Raw genomic sequence first — 17,620 nt, forward strand, 5'->3', positions numbered from 1 at the left:
GGCAGACATTGAAAAGAGGAGCCACAAGCATTGTCCAAATCTCATGTTTGAGCATAAATGAGAGAAGGGACAGGTGTCCCCAGGAAGGAGGGTCCAGAGTCAGGTTCTTCAGGTTTTCAACAAAGCTGGGGTGAAGTAGGAAGAGTGTTGGCCGCCCTCAGGAAGGATTATTGCGGCACTGGAGAGGAGAGGAAGGGAAATGGTATGAGCAAGGCTGTCTCCATTTTCCAGATGTTGAAACAGTCCCAGATAGAGAGGAATGACAGGTCCCTCCCTTCAGCCCCAGATTTACTGTTCCTGTCTCATTTGAGGTGGGATGCCACGGATTGGTGGCAGAGAACTTGGATTCTGGTCCTCTCTGGGTCTGTTTCCTCATTTATAAATTTATAAATAGGGGCAGTTCCCTCCCAGAAGCCACCAGTGTGGCCCCGGCCTGAGCCACCTGTCTCGGGGAGGGGGGGCTGGTTACAACTGCCCGCCTCGGCCTGGTGGGTTCCTGGCTAGGGTCCCTCTCTGTGTCTATCCATCCCGGGACTGGCTCAAAAGTACTCTGTCCAAGGTCAAGCAGGGGCCTTTGAAGCCATTTAGTTCAAGGCGGAGAGAGGATATCCGGCTTATAGCCAGGCGCCCCAACTCTGTGGAGAGCGTATGTGGCAGAGAAACCCGTGCCGAAGTCCTCGCAGCCCCATAGGCCCCGCATGGTGGTCGCCAAGTGTGGCCCGCAGCTCTGGCTCCAAGCAGTCTGCAATCATCTCATTAGATGTACAACCCCAAGCCATGGATGCTACTCATCTCCCTTTTACAGATGAGGAAACCGAGGCAGGCCATGGTTAAGTGCCATACCTGGGCTCACTTAAGTGCTCCAGGCCCCATGGTGCCCCCCAGTTACTTTTCAAAAAGGAGGGAAAGCCTCCAAGGTGGTCATCCAGCTCGGCTTTCCCCCTTAGCAGGACGTGACAGGTCTACAGGGTCAAGGTGCTGCTGGCACTCAGGGCTGGGATTGGCGTGCAGACCCCCGGCCTCCGGGCCCCCTGGCCGCCCCCGGCCCCCACCCCGCCTCACCTCGGACCTCCAGCTTGCACTCGGCCAGAGCCTCGCCCAGCTCGTTGACCGCCCGGCAGGAGTAGGTGCCACCGTCGAAGGGGCTTGGCCGCCGGATGCTGAGCGTCAGGATGCCCTGCTGGTTGGTCATGATGAACTTGGGGTCCTCATGAATCTCCATTTTGTTCTTCATCCAGACCACCTTTGGCTGCAGTGAGACGGAGCGCGGCCACGGACCGCTGGAGCAGGAGCTGGCCGTAGCCTGGAAGCTCGTACCCCCCCTCGAAAATGGGGGAAACTGAGGCCCCAGCAGGGGGGGGGGGACTGGGCCCTGGCAGTAAGTAGCTCAGCAAGCATACGGTCCTGGCTCCCGGACTCCTTGGGTGGAACCCTCCCCTCCCCAGGCCCTGCTCCAGCTCCTCCCTGGTTCCCGGGGCCTCGGCCTACCTTGGGGTACCCCCGCACAGCACAGTAGAGGGCAGCCGTGTAGCCTGCCACCACCACGCGGTCCAGCAGGGGGGTCAAGAACTTGGGGGCCGAGCGGAAGTCGTGCTCCTGAAACTCCAGAGGTTTCAAGGTGATCCCTAAGGAGGATGGGATGAGCGGCTCAGCCCCTGGCCATTCCTGCCCCCCTCCCCCACCCCCTGCCAGGACTGGACTGAGAGATAGCTGGACCGGGGCTGCCCCCCCTCCCCGCCCCCCAGCTGCAAAGATCGCGAATAAAGGCTCGTCTGCTCCCAAGCCCTCCTGGTAGCGGGAGGGACAAGTAGCTCTGGACCAGAAAGCTCTGGGGCGGACCCCCTGGGAAGGTCTCCCCTGGGGCCACGAGCAGGGCGCCCCCTCTCTGGGTCCCTTTGCCCGTCGGTCACATGGGGCGACCGCACCTCCAGCCGGGAGGTCCTCCTGAGAAGGGGAAAGGGCGGGCAAGCCTGCGGGGACCCTCGCACCCTCCTCGCCCCTGGGAGCCCCGCGGGGCTGGGCCCAGGGCACACAGCACCTGCTTTGAGGATCTTGGCCGTGTTCTTGGACACTCCCGGGGAGTCGCTGAACCCGCAGATGTTCTCGCTGAACACGCGGAAGTAGTATTCGTTCCCGATGATGAGGTCCGAGACTGTGCACCTGGTGGGCCTGCTGTGCTCATACACAGTGAACCACTCCTGGGGGAAAGGCGGGAGCATTAGGGAGGGGGCAGAGAGGGAGGGGCTGGGAGTGGCCAGAGAGGGAGGGGCTAGGGAGTGGCCGGGAGGAGGAGGGGCTGGGAGTGGCCAGAGAGGGGCCGGGAGAGGGAGTGGCCGAGAGGGAGGGACTAAGGAGTGGCCAAGAGAGGGAGGTAGCTGCTAGGGAGTGGCCGGGAGAAGGAGGGGTGGGAGTGGCCAGAGAGGGAGGGGCTAGGGTAGGTGGTCAGGAGAGTCGGAGGGACTAGGGAGTGGCCAGGAGAGGGATGAGGGGCTAGGAAGTGGCCAGGAGGGGGACTAGGGAGTGGCCAGGAGAGGGAGGGGCCAGGGAACGGCCGGGAGAGGGAGGGGGCTAGGGAGTGGCCAGGAGGGGGACTAGGGAGTGGCCGGGAGAAGGAGGGGCTGAGAGTCTGGCCAGAGAAGGAGGGACTAAGGAGTGGCCAAGAGAGGGAGGTAGCTGCTAGGGAGTGGCCGGGAGAAGGAGGGGCTGGGAGTGGCCAGAGAGGGAGGGGCTGGGAGTGGCCAGAGAGGGAGGGGCTAGGGAGTGGCCGGGAGAAGGAGGGGCTGAGAGTCTGGCCAGAGAGGGAGGGACTAAGGAGTGGCCAAGAGAGGGAGGTAGCTGCTAGGGAGTGGCCGGGAGAAGGAGGGGCTAGGGAGAGGCCAGAGAGGAAGGGGCTAGGGTAGGTGGTCAGGAGAGGGAGGGGCTAGGGAGTGGCCGGGAGAAGGAGGGGCTGAGAGTCTGGCCAGAGAGGGAGGGACTAAGGAGTGGCCAAGAGAGGGAGGTAGCTGCTAGGGAGTGGCCGGGAGAAGGAGGGGCTGGGAGTGGCTAGAGAGGGAGGGGCTAGGGTAGGTGGTCAGGAGAGGGAGGGGCTAGGGAGTGGCCAGGAGAGGGATGAGGGGCTAGGAAGTGGCCAGGAGGGGGACTAGGGAGTGGCCAGGAGATGGAGGGGCCAGGGAACGGCCGGGAGAGGGAGGGGGCTAGGGAGTGGCCAAGAGAGGGAAGGGCTAGGGAGAGGCCAGAGAGGGAGGGGCTAGGGAGTGGCCGGAAGAGTGGAGGGGCTGGGCGTGGCCAGGAGAGGGAGGGGCTAGGGTAGGTGGTCAGGAGAGGGAGGGGCTAGGGAGTGGCCAAGAGAGGGGGGTGGGCAAGGGAGTCTGGGGGGCCCGACCCTCCCTCACCATCGTCTTCTTGTCCGCCTTCTGGATGAAGTAGCCGGTGACCTCACTGTTGCCGTTGTCCTTGGGCGGCTGCCACTCCACCAGGGCGTTCGTGCCCCACACCTCCTTCACCATCACGTTCTCTGCCGGCCCCGCCTTCTCTGCAGAAGGCCAGGGGCTCAGACGCTGCTCCCCCCTCCTCAGGAAGCCTCTGCCTCCTCCCCCCCACCCCCCCTCTGGTGGTCTTCCATCTTCTTTACCTTCCTCTCATTCCTACCCCCTGCCCTCCATGCTGAGCTAGCTCATCCCCCCCCCACACACACACACACATTATAAGCCTTCCTCCCTCTGGCCTCCTCCCCAGCTCAGCTCCTCCCTCCCCCGCGCTCCTCCTGTCTCGCACCCACAACTCGGATCCGGATGATGGCCGTGTCTTTCATGTTCTCTATCTGCACACTAAGTTCGTACTCCCCAGAGTCTGAGCGAGCCGCCTGGCGTACGAAGAACACGGTATCGAAGTCGCTCGTCCGGATGTTGACACGAGACGTGTCCAGGGGCGCCCCACCCTTTGTCCAGGTGACCTGGGGTCGTGGCTTCCCCTGGGGACGAGGGAGAGGTGAGGGGACACTCTGGCTTCTGCCCCGCCCCCCCCAGCCCTAGCGCTTCATACCTGGAAAGGAATGACCAGGTTGAGCTGCTCACCCACCCTGCGAATGTACGTTTGCCGGAGGTGCCTGGGGAGCCGGATCTTAGGCTGTTCTGGAGGGAGAGAAGAGGGGTGGGAAAGGGGTCAGAGTTCAGGGTCCAAAGAAGCAGGGGCTCACTCATGGAGGGTGGGGACTGTAGTCAGTGGAGGCTCAGGAGGTTGGCTTTGGCTCATGGTGGCCATTATCAGTGGGAGGTCAAGACCGGCTGGCCAGTCTCATCTGCTGAGAGGTGACCACAAGAAGTCAGCAGTCATCCAGGGGCTACAATGAGAAGTCGGAGGTCATCCAGAGAGGATCACAAGAAATCAGTGGTCATCCACAGGCAACCACGGTCATCCTGGAATGACCAGGAGATAGTGGTCTTAGCCCAAAATAAGCAAGACCTGACTTAGGAGACCAATCGAGGAAGTCTAAGGGGCTACATGGACCCCTCTGGATCCCACCTCTTGAATGACCCTTCTGGATCCCATTTCTTGGACGACCCCTCTGGATCCCACGCCTCTGGATCCCACCTCTTGGATGACCCCTCTGGATCCCACCTATTGGACGACCCCTCTGGATCCCACCTCTTGGACGACCCCTCTGGATCCCACCTATTGGATGACTCCTCTGGATCCTACCTCTTGGACGATCACTCTGGATCCCACCTTTGGATGGCCCTTCTGGCTCCTCTCCCTGGATCCCACCTCTGGTTCCTCCTCTGGATGACTCCTCTGGATCCCCCCTCTGGATGACCCCTCTGGATCCTCCTCTTGGACCCCCCTCTGGATAGTCCCTCTGGATCCCCTTCCCTGGATGGCTGAACCCCCCCTCTGGATGACCTTTCTGAACCCCCCTCTGGATCCCACCTATTGGACCCCCCTCTGGATAGTCCCTCTGGATCCCCAATCTGGATCCTCCCCCTTGAATGACCCCTCTGGATTCCACCTCTTGGATGACCTCTCTGGATTCTCCCCTTCTGGATGGCCCCTCTGAATCCCACCTCTTGGACGACCCCTCTTGATCCCACCTCTTGGATGGCCCCTCTGGATCCCCTCTTGACCCCCGACCTCAGGGTGGCTGCTCTCTGTCAGGGAGAGGACAGGGCTCACTCACGGACGATCTCCCGGATGGTGACGGGCTGGACGAGGGTGGCCGGCTCGCTGCGGCCGGCGATGTTGACCCCGACTACGCGGAAGAGGATCCTGGCCCCTGTGGGCAAGTCCTTGACCGTGAAGCCGCAGCGCTCGACAGGCTCCGTGTTGGCGGCCACCCAGTCTTCGGCTATGGGGGAGAGAGGCGGGTTTCAGGCGGTGCGACCCTCCCAGCCGGACCCGGGGGGGGGGCTGAGCACAGGTAGAGTCACTCACAGTCCTCCAAGCAGTACTCCACGATGTAGCCGTCGATGCCGCCGGCCCCAATCCTGTCCGGGGGCCGCCACTTGAGGGTGGTCGTGGTGTCGGTGACGTCCTCCACCGTCAGGTGCAGCGGCTCGCTGGTGGGGGCTGCGGGGAGCAGAGAGGGGTGTCACCAGGGAGGGGCTCCCCGAGCACAAAATGGGGAGACCGAGGCAGGCCGGCCCCTTACCGATGGGCATGAAGGGCTTGCTGTTCATGCTGGGCTGAGAGACGCCGATGCCGTTGACGGCGAAGACGCGCATCTCATAGAGCACGCCCTCGATCATCTTGGTCGACTCGTACGTGGTCTCCGTGAAGACCTCAAAGTTGAGCTTCATCCAGCGCTGCGAGCCCTTCTTCTTCCTCTCAATGAGGTAGCCTGCGGCCAAAGCCGAGGAGCAGAGAGCATGGGGCTGGGCGGGGGTGTGGAGGGGGGACGCAGGGGGAGAGGGGCCCTGAGGACCGGATGGGGGGGCGTGGAGTGGGGGCCACAGAGGGAGCAGAAGTTGGGCCCGAAGGACCGAGCAGAGGGGCCGCTCCCAGGTGTGGGAGCCACAGAGGGAGAGGGGTCCTGAAGACCGGGTGGGGGGGCTGCCCCCAGAAGTGGGGGCTACAGGGGAAACAGAAGTCAAGCCAGGGGTCACTGGGACATTGGGCGGGACCAGGGAGCTGGGTCAGGGTTTGCACCTGAGCCCCGAGTAACTCACCGGTCACAGGCTGGCCACCATCATACTTGGGGGGCTCCCAGACCAAGATGGCCCAGTCCTCCCCCACTGATGTGATCCGCACAGCCTCAGGCGGGTCTGGCACGTCTGGGGGAGGGGAGGAGGGTCAATCCTATGGAGCCCAAAGCCCGCCCCCCCAGCCCCGTCCCGGGAGCCACTCACCCACGACCTTGACGAAGATGGAGGCCGTGTCCTCGCCCGCGGGGTTGGTGACCTTGATGGTGTACCGGGCCTCGTCGGCCCGCTCGGCCCCCTCTATCACAAAGCTGCTGTTGTCCGGCCGCTGCTCCACGTGGACGCGGCCCTCGGCTTCCGCGAACACCTGGGGGAGGGGGACGGGGAGCCTGTGCCCTGAGCCCAGCCGCCCCCACTGTCCTCGGTCCGGCCAGGGCTCCCTCGCCGGGGACCTGCACAAACCTCGGCTTTTACTCCGCAGAGGAATCGTCCGCAAGGACCCGACCCCTTTGCCCTGGCCTTAAGTGGAAGCCCCCAGCCCCAGCTTCCGGGCCCCCTCCCTGCCCCTGCCGAGCCAGCAGCCAGAAAGAGGGAGGGGCAGGAGCATCGGAGCTTCCCGGGGGTCCGGCCCCCTTCCTCCCCCTTTTTCTAAATAGATAGAGGCCCAAGGTGAGGAAAGCTCGTGGCACCCCCCTTCCAGAGCAAGGGCGGGGCGGAGCAGGGAGGGAGCTGCCCCCACCTGGTCCCCCTTCAGCCAGGTGACTGTGGGAGGGGGCTCTCCCGTGATGGCCACGTCCAGCCGCAGCTTGTTCCCGGCCACCACCACGATGACATTTTCCGCCATGTTCCCCGAGCAGTCCAAGTGGATCTTGGGGGGCTCTGGGAGCACAGGAGGGAGACAGAGTTCGGCCCCCAAATCCAGGAAGCCCAAGGCAGCCTGCCTGAGGCTGGGAGGGGAAATGTGGGCCCCGAGTCCCCCCAGGGGCCGAGTCTGAGCACCTCCTGCTGGGAGCCCCAGAATCCCAGCCCCCCCTGTCATGGGAACCCCAGGCCTCTGAGCGGTGGCCTTCCTTCCCTTCGGGGGCTGCTCACCTTGTTTGGGCACGTAATCGATCTTGATCTCTGGGAGGAGAGAAAGAGAGGAAGCTATTAGAAGTGGGCTTTCTCTGAGGGCCTCCCAGTGTGGTGAAGGAGGGCAGGAGCCGGGCAGGGACAAGATGGGGAATCGGGGCCTCCGCCGGCTGCTCTGGAAGCCATGAAGGGCCGGGGCAGGCGCCCGGTCCCGGGGTCCCCGGAAAACCGAGACTCGGACAATCGTTTGTCACCCCCAAGCTTTCAAGTGGGCGCGGACGCCCCAGCCGCCAGCCCCGCGCCTTCTGGCAACCCCATTGAATAATCATACCATCAGGAGGAAGCCGCCTGCATTGAAAAGTTAGCAAAACACAGAGAAATGTGCCCAGGCCGCAGGAGCCGCTGGGGACTCTGTCGCCCCTTTCCGATTTAAAGCCTCGGCCAGTACGCGCTCAGCGTCCCCAGCACGGCAGCGTCCCGGCACACAGTAGGTGTTCAGGCAGCGCTTGCTGACTTGCCTGCTCCATCCCTGGCAGGAGCCTGTCATCCCAGAGTCCCCGGCCCACCTCCGGGCGAAGCTCTTCAATTCCTCAATCCCATTTGGGGGGGGATCCCACAGGGAGGACAGGCCAGACCGGGGTCCTCAGCGCCTCGCCCCAGAGCTCAGCATTTGGGGGGCACCAGGCGAGACCCCCTAGAAACGCACTCCGTTCCAGGAGTTCCAGGCTGCCACCAGGGGGAGGGCGCTGTCCGAGGACCCTCTCCTCCAATCCAACTCTCCCCCCCAACCCTAATTAAAAGTGTTCTTGGTGCTGTGGGCAGCCCTTTCTCACTCCTTCCTAAGGACAAGCATTTATTAAGCCCCTGCTGTACACCAGGCAACAGACTCTAAATGGGGGGATTCCATGGGAGTCCTTCCCCCTGAGGTTCCGCCACAGAGCGGGCGAGGGGCGGGGCCAGCCTCACCCAGGAAGTTGAGCTTGGCCGACAAGGTCAGGGCAAAGCCATCGGGCACGAACGTGTAATCCCCCTCGTCCTCGGGCCGGACGTCATTGATGACCAGCTTGTGGATCCTGGAGGGGGGATGGGGGATGGTGGATCCCAGGAAGTGGGGCTGGGGAGGAGGAGGGAGTGGGAGAGGGCGGGAGAGGCCAGGGAGGGGAGCGGACCCAGCAGAGAGGCCCGGGAGGGCTCCCTCCATGGCCCTCCCCCCCACTCCCTCCCCCTCCATGCTGACCACAGGTTCTGGCTTCCTTATGGGGGGCACCTTTATACGACAGTATTCTGCGGGGTTTATGCAAATGAAGAGATTTGCAAGTAACCTGGCGCCCTGCCGCTGTGCAGAGGAGGCAGGAGGCCAAAGCCAGGCCTGACCCCTCTGCTGACTGCCGTTGGGAAGCCCTTCCTGCCCGGCCCAGCGCCTGGGAAGTCTCAGAGGAGAGCATGGGGTCACGGTCACGCCAGGCACCCGCACGGGGGTCCCAATCAGCCTCCCTGGTGCTATGGGCCCTGGGGGGGGGGGGGGCTCTGGCCCACAGGCAGGGCTGTGTGGGAGTGGGCCCGGCCCAGCCTCTCACCGGCCCGTGTGGCTGATGGTGATCCTCTTGCTGGGCCGCACTTCCACGCCGTTCTTGTACCACTTGCCGGTCACCTTCTCGTCAGAAACCTCGCACTTGAACACGGCCTGGTCCGAAGCCTTCACCGTCAGGTCCGCGATGTCCTGGAGGACCTCCAGCTGCTTCTCTGCAGGGAGGGAGGGCGCATCCGGCTCCGAGCTCCTTGAGCCCCAGGGGGCCCGGTGCCATCCGCACACCTTAGGTGCTTAATAAATGCTTTCTGAATTGAGTGGAAGGCTCCTACTAAAGGACGCACTCCCTGGGAGCAGAGATCTGCTAAGGGAAAGTCTGACTCCCTCACAAGCAAGCACATATACACATATCCACAGCCAGATACACAGCAGGTGCTTCATAAATGTGCATGGCCTAAAACAGAATCCTCCTACTGGCCTGTGAAAAGTGTGTCTGCTCCAGAAGTGAGCGCATAGTCCCGTATACAGTGGGTGCTTCATAAATGCTCAAGGTTAACTCAGCTGACTGGAGAGGACTTGGGAACCCCAGTCCCCTGGCCCCTTGGAGGATGGTGGCTGCTCCTCCGGCTCCCTCCCGGTCGCCCCTCACTCGCTGGCCCCCCCCCTTACCCTCCACGATAAGCTCCGCCTCACACTGGCCACCATTGGTCATGACCTTGTAGCGGCCGCTGTCCTCCTGGGTGACCTCGGTGAAGATCAGCAGGTGCTTCTTGCCGTCTTTCTTGAAGCGGTAGCGGGCCTTGTAGGAGTCCTCCCGGGTCATCTCCACGTCGTCCTTCATCCTGGGAGGGGGCGGGGGCTCAGGGCCGCGCGGCTGGGGCTCCCGGGGAGGGTGTCGGGGCCCCGCGGGACGGAGGGAGCACAGGGGGGTCCCCGGGGCACTGGGGCGGGGCCAAGGCTGGGGACACTTGCCACATGAGCTGGGCTCCCTCCTCCGACACTTCCACCATCATCTCCACGCGGTCGCCCACAAACACCTGCTGGTCCTCCAGGGGGGTGACGATGAGGACGGGGGGCTCTGCAGGGACAGTCAGTGGGGGGAGGTGGGGGGCGCTCCCCGAGCCCCTCAGCCCCCCCCAGCCTACCGAAGGCCCCACCTTTGACGAAGAGCTCCGTGAAACACTTCTCTTCCTTGACGGCCACTTCGTACGCCGCGTCGTCGGCCAGCGTGCACTTGTTGATGGTGAGGATCCTCTTCTTGCCCACATTCTCAAACACGTACCTGGTCCGGCCGCGGGAGGCTGAGGGCGGGCCCTGGTGGGCCCCGCCCAGTCCCCGCCTCCAGAGCTAAAATCCAGGTCCCGCCTCCAAGGCTAAAGCCCCGCCCCTGGCCCAGGTCCCGCCTCCAGAGCTACCCCCCCCAGGTCCCGCCTCCAGGGGTAAATCCCCGCCCTTGGCCCAGGTCTCGCCTCCAGGGTTAAATCCCCACCCCCCCCCACCCCCCGGGCCCAGGTCCCGCCTCCAGAGCTAACCCCCCCAGGTCCCGCCTCCAGGGTTAAATCCCCGCCCCTGGCCCAGGTCCCGCCTCCAGAGCTAACCCCCCAGGCCCCGCCTCCATGGTTAAATCCCCGCCCCTGGCCCAGGTCCCACCTCCAGAGCTAACCTCCCAGGCCCCGCCTCCAGGGTTAAATCCCCGCCCCTGGCCCAGGTCCCGCCTCCAGAGCTAACCCCCCCAGGTCCCGCCTCCAGGGTTAAATCCCCGCCCCTGGGCCCCAGGCCTCACCTCCAGGGTTAAATCCCCACCCCATCCCCCAGGTTCTGCCTACAGAGCTGAATCCCCACCCCCGGGCCCAGGCCCCGCCTCCAGGGTAAAATCCCCGCCCCTATAGCTAAAGTCCCATCCCCGCTCCAAGCCCCGCCTCCAGAGCCCAAAGGCCATCCTGGTGGGACAAGAGCCCCATCACCTGGTGGCCCCTCCCCACCTCCCAGGTGAGAGGTCCTGCTAAATCCTCTGCTATGGGCCCTCTGTGAACTCTGGCCTTCCCTATGGTCGGGGCCCTCCCAGCTAGGACCCCGCTCCATGCCCCCTATACCCACTTGCTGCTGGGCTTGATCTCCTGGCCATTCTTGTACCACTTGAGGGGCAGGTCGGGGTCACTGATCTCCACCACCAGCTTAATCTTGTTCCCCTTGTCCACCTGGTAAGCCGGGTCCAGCTTCTTTGTGAATGCTGTTGGGCCAAGGAGGGACTCAGGAGGAGGAGGTCAGGGAGCAGCCTGCCCCTTGTGCTCCCCAGCTGTTTCCCCCTCCCAGCTCTTCTCCCTCCCCAGTCGTTTCCCCTCCCAGCTCTCCCCTCCCCAGCTGTTCCCCCCCCCCCCCGCAGCTCTTCTCCCTCCCCAGCCGTTTCCTCCTCCCAGCTCTCCCCCTCCCAGCTCTCCCCTCCCCAGCTGTTTTCCCCTCCTAGCTCTCCCCCTCCCCAGCCGTTTCCCCCCTCCCGGGCCATGCCCGAGCTCTGACCTGCGCTCTTCTTAACCTCAACCTTGGCCTTCTTGAGGCGCTTGAGCATCCCTCTCAGGTCCGTGATGCCGTACTGGAAGGCGATCCTCTCATACTCGCTCTTCTTGGCCCCCTTGAGCAGCTCCCAGATCTCGGGGGGCAGGCCCAGGTCATCTTCGTCCTTCTTCTTCTTCTTCTCTTCCACCACTTCCCTGCGGCCGGGAGGCTCAGAGGCTCAGGGGCAGCTTGTGGAGGGGGGGAGGAGAGGGGGGAGGGGAAAGTGGGGAAGAGGCAGGAGAGAGGGGAGGGGAGAGAGGGGAGGGGAGGACCAGGCCAAGGGCTGGCAGATGAGCTTCCCAGCACTGAGGGGAGGGGGTCACTGCCATCCCAGCCCTGGGCAGGCAGACTGGGGCCAGAAGGACAGGAGCAGGGGCCCGTGGGGGGCTCACCTCTTCTTTAAAAGTCCGCTGAAGTCCAGCTCCCCGGCATCTTCAGGTTTGCCTTCGCCTCTGCCAAGGGAGGCAGACTGTTAAAGGTTTTGTCGCCTCCTTTTACCCTCAGTAGTCCCCGGAGGGAGGGAGAGAATGGCTGTGATTATACCCATTTTACAGAGGAGCCTTGCCAGGGCCACATAGCTGCTGAGTGTCTGAGGCCTGATGGGAATTCCAGGCTTGGCTCCTGTAGGTCCCCGTGTCCCAGCACCCCTGCAGGCCCAGCACCCCCGCAGGCCCTAGCTCTGGGGTTCCCCCCTCGTGGGGCTTCCTCCCTCTCTGACAGGCCGGCCCTCGCCCCCTGGGGCAGGACGAGTGGAGGCGCAGGAGGGACTGGGGCGGTGGGAGTGGGGGCCATCACTCACGAGCGCTTGAAGCTTTCCAGGATGTTGTCTCCGCCTTCTTGGCTGGGGACTGAGGAGAGGAGGGAAGAGCAATGAGTGGGGCCTCCCTTGCCCCTCCCCCAAGCTCCTAGCGCCCCTCACGCAGGACTCGGCACCTTCCACGTCGATGTTGAAGCTGCAGCTGTCGCAGGCGTCCTTGGCCTTGACCTCGCAGCGGTAGTCGCCTCGGTCCCCCACCACCACCTTTCCAATCTGCAGCTCCACCGTGTACACCTGGGAGGGGCGGAGCTCAGCATCCCCCCTAGGGCCCGTTTTCTCTCCCAGCCCCACTGGGCCCCTGCCCCCGGGAGCTTCCAACCCTGGTGGGGGGGGGCAGGACTGGGAGCCTGGCACCTTCTCTGTGAGAGCGTGACCTCCAGCACTGACATGGGAGGTGACTGGCCCAGGGTCACTTGGACTAACGGTCTCCAAGGTAGACTGTGCCCCAGGGCTTTCTGGGAGGCTGCCACACAGTCCCAAGTGAGAGCCGCAGGAGGAGGAAAGGTCACAGCCCCCCTTCACGGTGCCCAGGCAGAGCCAAGACTGCCAGGAGGCAGTGAAGGGGCAGCTGCCGCCCCCCTCCCGGCAAAGTTGCCCCCTCATTCAGTGGCCCCCAGGCTCGCCCAGGGACACCTGGGAGCCCTTCTTTTTGTTTTATTTTTACACTGAGGATGGGAGCAGCCCAGGGAGATCAAGCGATTTATTTCCCCTAGAGCCCGTCCTGTGGGTTTGCCCATTGGCCAACCCAGTGCCATGGGAAAAGGCAGGCTCAGACACGTGGCCAAGATCACACAGCAAGTAGGGGGCAGAGCCAGGGCTGGGCTGGCATTGGACGGGCCTCCTACCCCCCATCTCCATCACTTGTGCTGCCCAGCCCCTCCCAGCCCCCCCAGCCTTACATTGCTCTGTGCATCATGGGTCTCCTTGAAGCTGAATCGGGCCCCGCTCTTGCTGCCCAGTTCCAGCCACTTCCCTTTGAACCATTTGATGACGGGCTTCCCAGGGAGCTCCTTGCCATTCACCTTGGCAATGATCACCACGTCCTTCCCTGGGCCGGGGTTAAGCGAACCATCAGGGGTCTAACGTCTTCACCCCTCGAGGGGCGCATCCTGGCGGGGAGGGGCCCAGCCTGCTGCCTCCCAGGCCTCCTCAGAGACCCCATCTCGAAAGCTCCCCCAGGGACCTCCCCTCCCCCGGGGATACAGGCGGCTGGCCTGTGGCTCTCTGAGGCCCCTGGATCTCTCTGGGATCCAAGCTCGGGCCCGCCTCAGAGCTCAGCCTCCTCACCTGCCTCCACAGACACAGTCTCTGGTTTCTTCAGGAAGATCCCCGTGGGCTCCTCGGCCGTGGGTGACTGGTCCTCAGGGGGGGCCTCTGCTCAGAAGGGAAGGAGGGTTCAGTTATAAATGGGCCTCCTAGTCTGAGTCAGGGGCTGGCCGGAGTGGGGGCAAGCTTTCTTTGAGGTCCCTGAGAACTGGGGGAGGGCTCAGCACCACACCTCCCTCCCTCACCTTCCCAATGGGCCGTGAGTCTGCCGGTAAACATTAAACATCCCCTTTGTGTCAGCCGAGGGCCGCCATGCAAAAAACTGGTCCTCAAAGAGCTGACTAGTAGGTTGGGGGTGGGGGAGGACAATATGCAAACAAACATAGCAAATTATGTCCAGACAAGTCGGAATTCATTAAGAGGGAAGGATCTGGGGAAGAGTCCAGGACTCGGAATTTGAATCAGAAAAAGGCTGGGTCTCTCCAGACACTCTGTTTCTTCTTCTGTAGAGGAAGGGGGAGAGAGTGGATCCGCTCTTGCCTCGGTTCCCTCCTCTACCGAGTGAGAGTGGACCGGCAGACCTTCACTGAGCGTCATTTTCCCCTTTCCTCCCAGCCTTCTCCGACCCCAGTTTCCATCCACCAGCCAACAAGCCCCAGGACAGCTCTAGAGCACTTGCAACAATGTTTCTGGATAGATACAAAGTAACCCAGGCAGCAGTTTCACATTCAGATGTGGAGGAAAGGATACAAAATCGCTACAAGGTGACTGGGAGACTACAAAGACAAAAAGGGCCCTGTCCAGACTCCAAGAGGCTTTTGTCCCTGGACAGCTCAAATGCGAGAGTATCAGATGCACATACTGAAGACCCTCTGGAGACGGGGAGCTCACTACCTTCCGTGGTTATCTCTAACTCTGAGGAAGCCCTTCTTCCTGACTTGGAATCTGAATTGGTCTCTTGGATCCTCATGCCTTAATCCTTGGATCACGGAGTACTTTGCTAATAATTAGGGCAGAACTTATTACAAAGTATCAGATCGTCATGGGAGACAGCTAGAGATGGAGGAGGAATGGAGAGGTGTAGGGGGACTAGAGGAGGAGGAGGATCAGAGGAAGGGGTGAGGAGAGACTAGAAACCTGGGGGATTAGGGGAAGGGGAAAAGACTGGGGGAGGGGAAGTGGAAAGAAGAGGGGATTGAGGGGAAAAGAAGAGGGAGAGGAGTTAGAGGAAGGGAAGGGAGAGGAAGGACTTCCTAGATGCAGCAGCTAGAATAGATTCCAAACGCAGAGGGTGGGAAGGCGGACAGTGACTGGTGTCCAGTGGGCCTCTCTTGGACAGACCTCCGGGGCCCCCCCGGCATTCTGAGACAAAGAAGCTGGGCTTTGTCAGGGGCACAGACCTCCGGCTCCGTCCCCCTGCAGGTGAGATGGAGTCTGGAGTCCCACTTACCACTAACAACTTGGTCCCCAATGGCCCTGGGGGGTTCAGGAATAGGAAGAAAAATGAGGAACGGGGATCCCCCAAAGTTTGGGGGTTCCAAGAAAGGAGGATCAGAAGACACGGTTTCCCTGATAAAGATTTGAGAGGCTCCAGGACCAGAAGGGGAGCCAGAGGGAGTCTGGGAAAAGGAGGATGAGGAAGGAGGGGTAGTTGACTGAGGAAATCTAGGACAGAGAGGAGAGGCAGTTCCAGGGAAACGTCGTTGGGGGCACAGAAGGAGCTGAGGTCCGCAGACACCTGGAGGGTAGGCCCAGCCCTGGGGGTGCTCACCACTGGGTGGTGTAGCCGGAGCCTCCTTGGCAGGGGCAGACTCTTTGGAGACATCCTTGGCTTTGGCAGCGGGCTTCTTGGCAGCTGGGGGGAGGAGGGAGGAGGGGACGGGTCACAAGTTATTAGGGAACCCAGGCATCCTGGTCCCCCAAGCCTCATGCCCTCAAGGCCCCAGTGGTGCTGAGTGGAGCCAGCCCCTCCCTCCAGCTATCCCCCAGCACCCAGAAGTGCACGATCAGGCGTTTTCGCCCCCCCCCCTCCCCCCTCTCCCCAGACACCTGCTTCCCCTCACTTCCTCTCCCATCCTCCAGGGACGGAGGGCAGGGCCAGCAGGATCCCCCTAAATAAGGCCTCGGCTCCTTCCTCGCCTCCCCCAAGCCCAGGCCAACTGCTCTTGACCTTTTTCAGCTGGGCTGGCCTGGGTATAATTAGCTTGATCTGGGGTCAGGTAACTGGACACCCATGTGCTGAGCTCAGCACCCAGCACCCAGCGCTCAGGACCCACCCAAGCACTGGCTGCCAGCATCCCGCCGGGACCCCTTGTCCCTCGGAGTGCGAGGGGCCCCCTGTCCCTGATGGGGTGCTTTCCCTCCTCCTCAGGGGCTCCCTCCCCATACCAGCTTCGGGCTCCTTATGCATGGGAGCCCCTCCCCCCCAGAACCGGCTTTCTTCTCCAGTTCTAGTCCACCTACCCATCCCTCTGCCCAAGGAGCCCTCCCCTGTCTTAGCCCCGGTGGGGGGGGTGGGCTTTCCCTTCCTCTGTCCCCAACCCTCCATCTTAGCCCAAGGGGGCCTTTTCCAATCCTCTGTCCCCCACACCCCCCATTCTGGGGGGGGGAGCCCTTTCTATTCCTCAGTCCCCACCCCCCCTAATCCTAGACTTCCTTTCTCTGCCCTTGCCCATCTCCCTCCCCACCCCACCCCCATCCTAGCCTGAGGAGGCCTTTTCCCCTCCTCATTCCCCAACCCTCTTATCCTGGGGGGGGGGCTTTCCACTCCTCAGTCCCCACTCCCCCCTAATCTTAGACTTCCTTTCTCTGCCCTTGGCCATCTCCCTCCCCATCCCCCCCACCCTGCCTGCGTCCCCTCCGGGAAGGGCTTGGGGGGGAGGGCTGGGGGCCCCCACCTGGTTTGGGCACGGGCATCTTAGTCTGTGGCCGGCCGGGAGCCTTCCTGAGACAGCAGGGCCCAGGGTGGGTGGCCGGGGAGGGTTTTAAGGAGGCCGGAGGCCCCGGGAGACGCCTGACTCAGCTCCCCCCCCCTCCGAATTCCCCAGGCGTTCTCTAAAGGGCGAGAAATAACAGCTGGGGGGGGGGGCAGCTCCTGGCCGAGGCCACAAGACTCTGGTTTCTGAGGCAAGGGGAGGGGAGAGGGGGGAGGGCTCTGTGGGTCCGGACACCTGGGGCTCGGGGAGGCCTCCGGAAGGGGACGCCTGGGTCCCTATTATTTGGGAGCTGCGGGGGGGGGGGGGCTGGGAGACCAGGAGCCTCGAGGGGGTGGGAGTCAGGGCATCGGGCCGTGCTGCAGGAGAGGAGGGGGCCGGGGGCCCAGCCCCGCGCTTTCCGCAGGTCAGGGATCCTCAGAGAAATCGGACCCCGGGAGCCGAGCTCCGGGCCGGCTGGGGGCGGGGGTGCGGAGGGCCAGCGCCAGGGAGCCCTCGGTCTAGGGGAGCCCGCCGTCCCCGGCGGCCCACCGGGCACTTCTGTCCCGGGCCGGCTGCCGTGGCCCCCGCCGGGGCCGGCGCCCCTCAGCAAGGTCCAGTCCTCGGCCCAGCTGCCCCGGAGAAAGCGGGCGGGAGGCCTGCCAGCCAGGACGCCTGGGTCCCTTTCCGGGCTGGAGCCTGACCCGCCCAAGGTGGCCTCCCTCTCCAAACAAAACTCAGGGAAAGCGGAGAAAACAAAGCAAAAGTCCCTTTTAACTTTCACTGAAGCGGCGTTTGGCCAATCCAAAGGGGAATGCTCCGTGACGTCATCGGTCTCTGGTCAGACTCTCTCCCGGTGGGGATGGGGGAGCGGGGAAGGGAAGCAGAGGAGCCTGGGAGGAAGGGGAGAACAGGAGAGGGATGGGGAGAGATGGAGACAGAGAGACGGGCTAGAGATGGAGAGGAGGGAGGGGAGCATGGGAAAGGGAGGGGGAAGGGGGGGAGAGGGGAAGGAAGGAGGAAGGGGAGGGGTGGGAAAGGGACGGGAAAGAGAGGAGGGAGAGGGGAGGAGGAGGGAAGGGAAGAAGGGGGAAGGGGAGGGGAAGGAGGAGACACAGGGGAGGGGAGAGAGGAAGAGACCAGGCAGGAGGGCCAGCGAGAGGAAGGAGGGATGCCCAGAACCAGACGTGAGAGAGCAAGGGCCAAGGCTGAGGCCCGACCTCCAGGAACAAGCAGCCCCGGCCCGGGAGCTCAGCGGGCTCAGATTTCCGGGCCAGAGACCCCAGGCGGGGGCGGGGGCCGCCAGAGAAAGAATGGTGTTGGAGACAAGGGGTGCAGC

At 63.2% G+C, this 17,620-nt stretch overlaps 1 protein-coding gene across 2 annotated transcripts; it reads right to left on the reverse strand.

Annotated features, from left to right (window-relative positions):
* Window positions 1-28: 28 nt before the first annotated feature.
* On the reverse strand, window positions 29-17,030 carry MYBPC2 (myosin binding protein C2). Of its 2 annotated transcripts, XM_074307850.1 has the most exons (28): window positions 16,267-17,026; window positions 15,141-15,224; window positions 13,391-13,477; window positions 13,003-13,151; window positions 12,220-12,337; window positions 12,086-12,134; window positions 11,679-11,738; window positions 11,251-11,441; window positions 10,831-10,963; window positions 9,891-10,015; window positions 9,706-9,811; window positions 9,403-9,575; window positions 8,783-8,948; window positions 8,172-8,278; window positions 7,227-7,256; window positions 6,874-7,013; window positions 6,342-6,501; window positions 6,162-6,266; window positions 5,645-5,833; window positions 5,428-5,562; window positions 5,174-5,341; window positions 4,042-4,130; window positions 3,775-3,970; window positions 3,393-3,532; window positions 2,039-2,198; window positions 1,489-1,625; window positions 1,063-1,249; window positions 29-178 (listed from the first exon to the last, which is right to left on the reverse strand). In XM_074307850.1, exons 1-28 carry the CDS (start codon window positions 16,283-16,285, stop codon window positions 168-170), a joined length of 3,414 nt encoding a protein of 1,137 aa, XP_074163951.1. In that variant the 5' UTR covers window positions 16,286-17,026; the 3' UTR covers window positions 29-167. The 2 variants fall into 2 exon arrangements, with proteins under 2 accessions (XP_074163951.1, XP_074163952.1); XM_074307851.1 differs by lacking the exon at window positions 29-178 and having other exon boundaries at window positions 1,144-1,280; window positions 16,267-17,030.
* Window positions 17,031-17,620: the final 590 nt, after the last annotated feature.

Source organism: Sminthopsis crassicaudata, chromosome 3, assembly GCF_048593235.1.
Source record: "Sminthopsis crassicaudata isolate SCR6 chromosome 3, ASM4859323v1, whole genome shotgun sequence".
Taxonomy (NCBI): Eukaryota; Metazoa; Chordata; class Mammalia; order Dasyuromorphia; family Dasyuridae; genus Sminthopsis; species Sminthopsis crassicaudata.